Below are 10706 nucleotides of genomic sequence, written 5' to 3'. Positions count from 1 at the left end.
CTGTCATTGATTTATTGTATTTGTTTATGTAGTTTGACGTCAGTTCAAGTGAGAATATGGGCGACACTGGATTGCCTCCCGTTCCTATTCCGAATGAATCAACAAGCATCAGATCTCCGACTGCATTGCCTCCTGTGCCAGCTCCTCATCGAAACACAAGGAAGCTTGCTAGTAGAGGCCGAGGGAAAAGGCGGGCTGTTGAAGAAGCTCCCGTTGATGACTCTGCTGAAACTGAGACCGATGAAGGTAAGAGAAAACCTTGTAGACCTAGGTCTTGGACATGGGATCACTTTACTAAAGATGAAACTAGTAATCCACAGTATCCTAGAGCTAAATGTAATTGGTGTGGGGCTAGTTATGCATGTGATACACATAAAAATGGCACTAGTAACATGAAAAATCAGTTGTTGTCGCAATGCAAAAAATTTCCGAAGGAGGCATTAGATCCTACCCAAAAGATTCTTTGTTTTCAAGATGTGGTAAAAGATGATAGGAAAGGGATAGGTAGTTCACTTTCTGCCGTGTCATTTGATGTTGATCGTTGTAGACAAGCGCTTGCTAGAATGATTATTGTGGATGAATTTCCTTTTTCGCATGTTGAGGGGGAGGGTTTTCGTTATTATACGAGTTGTTTGCAACCCAAGTTTCCAATTCCTGGAAGGCTCACACGCAGCTTAATTAAACGATCGGATCGGATGGCTTTTCCTTCAAAAACCGAACCAAACCGCACCGCGAACACCCCTACTATTGCCTGCTGCTTTCTGGTGCTGTGTTCTGGGTAGGGGTAGTTGTTTTATTTTTTTGGAGGGACTAAGCACCACTGCGTGGATTAGTAGTGGGTAATAGTTTTTGGCCGTCCTTTCTATTTCTGCGTAGTTTTGGTAGGCTGACGGTGGTGCTCCTCCCTATCTTAGGTATGCATCGGTGGAGGGATGAGGGTGTGGGTGCTCCGATAGCTCCGTCCAGGGGCGTTCCCTCTCTCTATGCATGGGTGACCAGTGATGTTTGGGGGGTCCCGTTGCGGATGACGGAGGCGGATCTCCAAAGGCTCCGTGATCAGGGGGCGGTTTGTGGGGGCGACGATGCGGAGCGGCAATACGAGCTCGCCCTCCCCGATGCTGATGAGAGGGTTTGCTACCTGAACCTCGATTCACCGACCCTTCCGGATTGGATGTGGGTCTATGAATCGATGTTCACTCGGCTTGGCGTGCGGCTCCCCTTTTCGCCCTTCATTCAGGCATTGCTGAGTCGGTGTTCCATGGCGCCGTCTCAGCTTCATCCAAATAGTTGGGCGGCTGTTCGTACTTTTGAGCTCATGTGTGAATACATCGAGCTTCCGGTCTCCGTTCCTGTTTTTCTTTTTCTTTTCTTATGCACTCTTCCGACCAAGGAGGGAAAGCATAAAAAAGGATATATGTTGTTTAGGGCTCAGCCTCATCAACGTATATTCAGGTTATTTGAGGACTCCTTTCACGGATTTAAAAGGGAGTATTTTAAGGTGCGCCCTGTTCAAGGGCATCATCCTTTCTGGTTGACGATGGAAGGTGAACGTCGGTTTCCGACTTATTGGAACTTTGGTGCCGGGCCGTCGGTGTTGACGAGAGTTACCTATGATGGCTTGACTCCGGAGGATAAAGATATTGCCAGCGTCCTTTGGCATTTGTTTGGGGAACGACCATTGAATCCCCGAGACGTTTTGGGGGACCCTGTGGCCTGCCGGTCGTATATTGGTGTGTTTTTTTTGGCGTGTTGCCGAGTTTGGGACTTATATTTTCCCTTTCCCTTTTCAGTTGAGATTGCTGGTGGTTTGACCTCGCTGGCGAGGCTCAAGGCTGCTATGGATCGGGAGGAGGCGTCGTCGGCTTCTCTGTCTACCCCGTTGTCCCATCCAGCCGCAGACTCCCGGGTTATTTCGCAAGAAGTGATCTCGGCTGGGGCGAGGGTTGAAGCTCGGGTTTCCCCGGGTCCTGTGAATTTGCCCGAGGAGGAGGTAATTGTAGTCTCAGCAGCCGAGGCTTCTCGAAAGCAGAAGAGGCCCGAGGAGATTAGTAGTGAGAACCTGGAGGAGGAGGGTGTTGTGCCTTCCGTGATGGATCAACGCTTCGATGCTTCGGCTTTCATTGACCAACATTTGATGCCCGGTACTGAGGGGTTTTTTATGACTGTGACGTGGCCTTCCAGGCCAAGTCTATTTATTGCTCCCTTTTCCGATCCGCAGTTATTGTTCGGAAGGCTGAACCCGTGATGGCCCAAGTTGGCCTTTTGGAGAAGAAGTTGCGCCATTTCCAGGCCGAGGTGGCCAAGCTGAAGGAGCAGCTTGAGGTTGCGGAGGTGGCTAAGGAGAAGGCTGTGAAGTCATCCGAGGAGGCCGGGGCTGAGATCCTCTGTCTTTCCGAGGTCGAGGCTTCGCTTTTGTCTCAGCTGGGCGAGGAGCAGAAGAGGGCTTCCGACGCTGAATCCCAGGCTGCTGTGCTCCTTGCTGAAGCAAACTCCCTGAAAGTTGAGGTTGCGGGATCAAAGGCTGAGGTGGAGGCACTTAAGAAGGAGAAGACAGAGCTTCTTGCCGATGTGAAGGAGGCGGTGATGGCGGCCGAGGAGACGATGAGGGCTGAGGCTCAAGTGCTCGCTCTAGGTGCCGACGTGTCCGTCATGGGGGAGTTCAGGGTTGTTCAGGATGGTTGTATTGTGGATCTTTGAGTAGATTTTTTTTTGTTCTGCTGATTTTATGACTTGTAAATTTTTTGAGATTTGACTGGCTGTGTGGCCATGTTGTGTCGCTGGATTGTTGACTTTGTTGAATGACTAGGCCGATCGGGCCATTTTATTTTTATTGAGCCGTGTTTGTTGGCTCTTAGATATTTGTGGATAGTTGCTTTTTGGGTCGGTCAGGCCTTTTATTTTGCAAGCCGTTTGTATTGGCTTTCGGTAGCCGTTCGAGTTCGTTAGCCGTTTGTATTGGCTTTTCGCTAGCCGTTCGATGTCGGTAGGCTGTTTAGTAGTGTGTGGATATCCGTTTTTAGGCCTCGAGGGTGATCGATTATTGATGTTGGCCGTGCGTTCTTTTGCTGTTACGAAAGCATAGGGAGAAGCGGGGCAGGTGTATTATGGAAATTTTATTAAGTTGGGCCTCGTTAAAACCCTCCGACGTGGGAGGAAAGAGTACCCAAAAATAACACTTGTGAAAAATAACGAGTAAAAGAGAAAAAAACAAAAGAATAAGTAGAAGAATAAGTAAAAGAGGAACTTGAAGGTAGGGGATGAGCCTACGCGTAATATCATTGTAAATTGGCGGCGTTCCAGGTCCTCGGGATCTCGGTGCTGTTGAGTCTTTCGAGCTTGTATGCTCCCTTTCCTACTATTGCCTTGATTCTGTATGGGCCTTCCCAGTTAGGGGTGAGCTTCCCTTCTCTGGGGGTGGGGGCACCGATATTGTTTCGTCGTAGGACGAGGTCATCGGGTGCGAACTCCCGTCGGATTACACTGCGGTTATACCTTAAGCCGGTTCTTTGCTTTAAGGCTAACTCTGGCATGTGGGCTATGTTTTGCACTTCCTCTGTGAGGTCCCGTTCTGCCTCTTCGTCGTTACTTCCAATTGTTCTCCGGGGGCTTGGGTTTCTAATCTCTACTTGGACAATGGCTTCTATGCCGTATGTCAGGCGGAACGGGATTTCCCTTGTGGAGGTTTGGGGTGTGGTTCGGTATGACCAGAGGAGTGATCTGAGTTCGTCGGCCCATAGTCCTTTGGCCCCGTCGAGTCATTTCTTGTGTCCCTTAACCATTATCTTGTTTGCGGACTCCACCTGTCCATTTATCTGGGGGTGTTCTACTGAGCTGAAACGATGGGATATGCCAAGCCCTTCCAAGAATTCTCGAAATTTTTTGTCGGTGAATTGGGTTCTGTTGTCCGAGATTATGATCTCGGGGATCCCAAACCGGGTAATTATGTGTCTCCAAAAAACTTTCGGCATTGGATTGCCGTGATGGAGGCCAAGGGCTCGGCCTCGATCCATTTGGTGTAGTAGTCTATGGTGACGATGAGATACCAGAGTTGTCCGGGTGCCGTGGGAAAGGGGCCGACAAGGTCGACGCCCCATGTTCCAAATGGCCGTTCTGCCATTATGACGTTGAGATGGTATGGAGCGGCTTGGTGGAAGTCGGCGCGTGTCTCATTTACTGCAGTTTTTTACCAGCTGCATGGAGTCCTTGATAACTGAGGGCCAGAAGTATCCAGCCCGAACGACCTTCTGGGCTAGGGTTTTGCCCTCGATGTGATGGCTGCAGCAGCCTTGTGGATTTCTCAGAGTATGTACTTCGTGTCCCCGGGCTCAACGCACTTGAGTAGGGGATGCGAGAATCCTTGTTTATACAGTTGTCCTAAAACGACGGTGTAGTTAGCGGCTTCCCGTTTTACCCGATTTTCTTCTTTGGGGTCGTCGGGTAGTACCCCGTCAAGGGGGTATTGTAGGATAGGGGAGGTCCACGATTCCAGGTCGTAGATCGGTAGAACAGTGTCGATCGTGGTTGCTACGGACGGCGTTCGGACGACTTCCTGAATTAACGACCGGTTACCTTGTCTTGGCTTGGTGTTGGCCAATTTTGAGAGTAGTTCTGTGATAAACCACTATTTTATGGTTTATCTTGTGCTCAATTGAGTGGATTTTATCAATCTTTCATACACTTATTCATATGATTTGCATGAGTTTACGTTTTCCTTCCTGATTTTGTGCTATGATTGAAAACATACTTCTTTGGTCTTAATTTTGATATGTTTAATCTTCTCTTATTACCATTCGATACCTTGATATGTGTGTTAGGTGATTTCAGAGATTACAGAGTAGGAATGGCTTAGAGGATGGAAAGGAAGCATGCAAAAGTGGAAGGAATACAAGAAGTTGAAGGAACTGCAAAGCTGTCAGCCTGACCCTCTCGCACTAAAACGACCACAACTTAAGCTATAGAGGTCCAAATGATGCGATTTCAGTTGCGTTGGAAAGCTAACGTCCGGGGCTTCGATTTGATATATAGTATGCCATAGTTTTCCTGACGCTAGGCAATGCGAATGCGTGCTCCACGCGGACGCGTCGCAGTGACGAAAATCAGCGTGGCAGATTTCTTCTCCAGCGATTTCTGGGCTGTTTTCGACCCAGTTTTCGGCCCAGAAAACACATATTAGAGGCTATAAAGTGGGGAAATCCATTCATTCAAAAACATGTCTTCTATTATTCACTTTTCATGATTTAGATGTAGTTTTTAGAGAGAGAGAGGTTCTCTCCTCTCTCTTAGGATTTAGGATTAGGATTACTCTTAAAGGATTTAGGATTATTTCTTCTTCATCACAGGTTCAATGTTCCTTTAATTTATTTTCTACTTTTATTTTATTACTTTAATTGATATTTATCTTTTCAATTTAGCTTATAAACCTTTCCATGTTAGATTTGAATTTATGTTTAAACGTAGTTTGGGGTATTTTAGATTTATGATTGCTTTATTCTATTTATGAATGCTTTTAATTTAATTTAGATATTTTTTTCCTCTTGGCTTTAATTGATTAACTGGAGACTCTTGAGTTATCAAACTTTTCGTGGTTGATAATTGTTATCTTTGCTAATTGACTTGAATTCTACTAACTCTAGTCCTTTCTTAGGGATTGACTAGGACTTGAGGATCACACTAATTAGTCCACTTGACTTTCCTTTGTTTTAGTAAAGGTTAACTAAGTGGGATCAAACTCAATTCTCATCACCACCGATAAGGATAACTATGATAGAACTTCTGAATTTTCATACCTTGCCAAGAGTTTATTTTATTATTATTATTTTATTTTTCTTGCCAATTAAATTACCTGTTCCTTACTTTCAAAACCCCCAATTTACAAGACTCATAACCAATAATAAGAACACCTCCTTGCAATTTCTTGAGAAGACGACCCGAGGTTTGAATACTTCGGTTATCAATTTATTTAGAGGTTTGTTACTTGTGACAACCAAAACGTTTGTACGAAGGGATTTTCTGTTGGTTTAGAAGCTATACTTACAACGCGATTATATATTTGTGAATTTTTTCACCGATAGAAAATTCCATTCGTCAAAATGGCGCCATTGCCGGGGAATTGCAAACGTGTGCCTTATTATTGGTTAATGTAAATATTTTCTTTTGCTTGTTTATTTGTTTTTATTTTTGTTTTTATTTTTGCTTTTTCGTAAATTAAGAGGTTATTGGTTTTTATTTAGTTATTAAAATTAATTTTTTCAAAAATTTGTTTTTGGTGTTCATCTTGATCTTCAAGTTGTTCTTCGTGTTCATCTTGACCTTCAAGTTGTTCTTGGTTGTTTTCTTCGTTTTGATCTAAAAAATTTAAGTTTGGTGTCATTTTATTGTTTTTCTCTTTCCTCATTAAATTCAAAAATATCTTTTCTCTTTATTTTAATTGGATTTTCGAATTTTCCTTTTAAAAAATTCAGATTTTTATTTTAAAATTTTTATCTTATCTTATCTTAGTTTTAAATTTCAAAATTCAAATCTTTTTAAAAAATATATCTTTTTCAAAATCTTATCTTATCTTATTTCAAAAATCAAATTTCAATTTTCAATATTTAAATTCCAAAATTCAAAATTCAAATGTCAAAATTTAAATTTAAAAATTTTAAAAATCAAATCTTTTCAAAATTTAAATCTTTTTCAAATCTTTATCTTATATTGTTGACTTTTTCAAAAATCAAAATTCAAAATTGAAAATTCAAATTTCAAATTTCAAAATTTCAAATTTCAAAATTTAAAATTTAAAAGATAATTTTCAAACTCAATTTAAATTTCAATAACCTTTTAATTTAAAAATATTTTTTTTGTTTTTAATTTTTATTTGTTACTATGAACTCTCACCCCTTTGGCTATGAGTCTGGTTACAATTATATTGCAGGAAGAGGAAATTACAATGAAAACAGGCATCAAGGTTGGAACAATCAAAGATAGGAGGAGCCACAAGGATTTGATCAACCCTCATGGCAACAACCACCTCTAATGGACTATCAACAACCGTTCTGTGATGCATATCAAGGCAATGGCTATGGTGAGCGCTCCTTTGATTATCAACAACCACCACCATATGCCTATAAACCCTTTCCTCAACATAACTTTGGACTACCATACTCACAAGTCCCTTTCCACCATTCACCTCCATATGACCATAACCCTTACCCACCGCACCAACCACACCCAGAACCACCACCTCAATATTCACCATCTCCATATCCTTATCAATAAGAACCACCTCCGTATTATGAGCCCTCTCTCCCAACCAATGAACCCTCATATCCATCCCAATCTCCAATGGATGACATCCTTCGCGTTCTTCTTCAAGGGCAAGCGAAGATGCAAAGGGGTGTACTGGAACTCACGACTGCCTTAACCGAGGTAGTAAATAAATTAGCTTCCCAACATCTGAGCATTCAAAGTACTCCCATGGATACATGTGAAGAATCAAAAGAAGAGCGTAGCATGAAGGAGACACTAGAAACTTCGGTGGACAATGAGGAACATGGCTTTGTATTGGAACACGTGGAGGAAGCCATAATAGTTGCAGAGGAAGAAGTGGTTGAAGACTTAGGAGATGCAAAACGTCCATGGGAACCTCAAGTCATAGAGCCCCCTTCCAAGAAGCTTGAAATTAATGTTGAGGAGGGTGTACAACCTCCAAGGCATATCATGGCTAAAGACTTTAAAGAGGTTGATCAAGAGATGGAGATTAGAGAAGAAGAAGTACAACCTCCCATGCCCTTGGTGAGCAATAAAGAGGAGATTGAATTGGAGGAAAGCTACCAAGAGGACGAGGTTAAAACTGAAGAAGCTTGCAAAGAGGTGGAAGTTGTCAAGAAAGGACACAGGGGAGTGGAGCTTGATATCACTTTGCCAAGGTTGCTGGAGACCTCTCCACCTAAGTCACCATCATCCTTCACAACATTCAAGAGGGTAAAATTCATATCCCTTAGCTTTCTCATTCCACTTGAATATGGTTTACTTGAGACAGATGGTCAGCTTAGAGCTCTTTGTGGCTTTAAGAGCAAGAGGGAGATGGTTAGTTGTTGGCAACACAATCCTAGGTTCCTTGTGGTTGGAAGCTCGAAATCTAAATGCAAGAGTTGGTGTAGAGCTCAAAAGAATGGGTCTAGGACGCTGTTTGGATGCCTCAGTGAGAATTCGGTTTGCTTGTCACCCGGTTGGAACACTAATGATCAACAAGAAGACGGGTGCAAAAGCAAAGTTTGGGACCCCAGAATTCATTCCAGCAATCAACATTCATGGGGCCTTGTCACTTGCTTTAACTTACTTGAAGGCTTTCTGCGCCTAGTTTGGGATCTCGGAGGCTACTGGAATTCCAAACATTGGTGGAGATTTTTGGATGAATTCAAGCACAAGCCACCATAACAGGGAGCTCACCAAATATCCAACTTAAGGACTTTAACTAAAAGTGCTAGGTGGGAGACGACTCGCCATGGTATGATCATTCCTTTTATTTAGTTTTGTTTGTTTTTGACTTTTATTTTATTTCATTGAACCTGGAATTATTCATAACATCTACATTAGCATCTGTATACTGCATTCAGCATTTTGTATAAAAATAAATAAATAAATAAATGCACGCGACGCGTCCGCGTCACAAGTGCATTAGGAAGAAAAGAAAAGTGAACAGAGAGTCACGCGAAAGCGTGGCTAGAGGCGTGCCTTAGGCACAAATTTACCCACGCGATCGCGTCGCTGACGCGTTCGCGTCGTTTGCGAAATAGCCTTCGCACGCGTCCGCGTCACCCACGCGAACGCGTGGCTCTGTAAAATTGACGTAAATGGGTGTATGGCATTAACTTATGATGGAGTGGGGCTGGAATGATGCTGGAAGCACAAGCCCTACCACGTGAACGCGTGCCCCACGCGTCCGCGTTGTTTTCAAAATATGGCCATTCACACGATCGCGTCAACCACGCTACCGCGTCACCCAGATTTTTGGCAAAATGCATTTAAAACAGAGAGTTGCGCGACCGCGAGGCTGCCCTCGCGCTAATGGCACAAATCACTCCACGCGAACGCGTCACCCACGTGTCCGCGTCACTTCATAGAAGCGCTATTCGCGCGAACGCGTGACCCACGCGCTTGCGTCGCCTGCGCCACACAACTTATCCAGATCAGCGCCAATTATCTTATCTTTTCTTTTCTAATCCTAATTTCTTCTATCTTTTCTTCTTTCTTCTTCCTTTTCTTACTTTCTTCTTCTTCATCTCTTTAACTTCTCATCCCTCTTCACTTCCATTCTATTAATTTATTTGCATACTTTCATTCATTGCATTATTTTCATTGGTGTTGGAAATTTATTTGGGTCATTATTTCTTATATTTTACTTGTGGATTGTTAAGGAATTGTTTGACAATTATATATATTCATTTTATAGGGTTGCTTGCATGTTCAATTTAATACTTTCAATAGCTTATTTACCATGCATGCTATGTGTTTGTGAAAATGCCCGTATGGCATTGTGCACTATTTTTAAATTTCTTTTATTCTACTACTCCAAATGCTTGCTTTTCACAAAACCCCTTTTTATATTTTATTAATTAAATATAATTGTTATTACAAACATGTTGTTAGTTTAAAAGACTTGGTAATCTAACTTGGACATCGAATGCTTGATCTATGCTACTCATGCCTTTGACCAGCATGCCAATATACATCTTGCATTTAATTGTCATTACATGCACTTGCTATATTTCCATTGATGAACTTTTCACATGTAGTCATGACCATGTGTTAACGTCATTCTTCTTTATTGTGCATTGATTACCAGTTTTTCCGCTCTCTTCCTTGCTCTAACCCTTAGCTTTAAAAGTTACTTTCTTTTTTCCTTTTCAGGATGGCCACCAAGAAGGGTAAAGAGAAAGCTACTCCCAAATCACTGGTAAGGAAAGGAACAAAAAGAGCCCCAGCTGAGGAACCACATCCCCCATCCACTTGCACATCTTAGCATGCACCGAGGACGGTGCAATCTTTAAGTGTGGGGAGGTCGATACCGATCTCCGTGGGTTAGTACCTTCCTGTCTCAACACCAATGTTTAATTTTTCTTTGTTAAATTAGTTGTTGCATTTGCATGTTTAATTGCATGTTTGTTTGATTTTATGCATTTAGTTACTACTTGGTTAAAGTAATAAATTTCTTTTTAGGACTCTATTTTTGAAAATTTTCACTAATTTAAATTGAAAAATTTTTATGTTAAAATTTGTTTGAAGTTGTATTTGGAACATGGTTTTTGAGCCAAAGAACACACAACCTGTGAGATTTTGAGCTTATTTACATAGTTACATTATTTAACCATAAATTTTTATTCTTGTGTGTTTTCTCCCTTGTAATTGCAATCTTTGCTTTGTTCCATTCTATATATCCATTATTTAGTGTATTTACATGCTTGCATATGATTGAGGCCATTACTTGTTTTAGCTCACTTCTCCCAAATAAGCCTACCCTTTTATGTCATCCTTATTAGCCACTTTGAACTTTTTAACCCCTTCTGTTTTATAACCACATTACTAGCCTTAAGCAGAAAAATAAATTAAAAATCTCAAGTTGAATCATTGGTTAGCTTAAGATAGATATTGTGTATAATTTAAGTATGAGGAATTTTATGGGAACATAGGGATGATAGAGAAAAAAAAGAAAAATTAAATTG

General features: G+C 42.0%; 1 protein-coding gene across 1 annotated transcript in view; it reads left to right on the top strand.

Moving 5' to 3' along the window:
* Positions 1 to 482, top strand: part of LOC107620386 — a 6715-nt gene extending 6233 nt beyond the window's left edge. The window contains exon 4 of the mRNA XM_016322550.2: positions 33 to 482. Coding sequence (XP_016178036.2) covers positions 33 to 396 — 364 coding nt within the window. The 3' untranslated portion in view covers positions 397 to 482. The remainder of the gene's footprint in view (positions 1 to 32) is intronic.

Source organism: Arachis ipaensis, chromosome B10 (genome assembly GCF_000816755.2).
Source record: "Arachis ipaensis cultivar K30076 chromosome B10, Araip1.1, whole genome shotgun sequence".
NCBI classification, from domain to species: Eukaryota; Viridiplantae; Streptophyta; class Magnoliopsida; order Fabales; family Fabaceae; genus Arachis; species Arachis ipaensis.
Note: the sequence above shows the minus strand (reverse complement) of the source record. Positions and strands in the feature narration are given on the sequence as shown.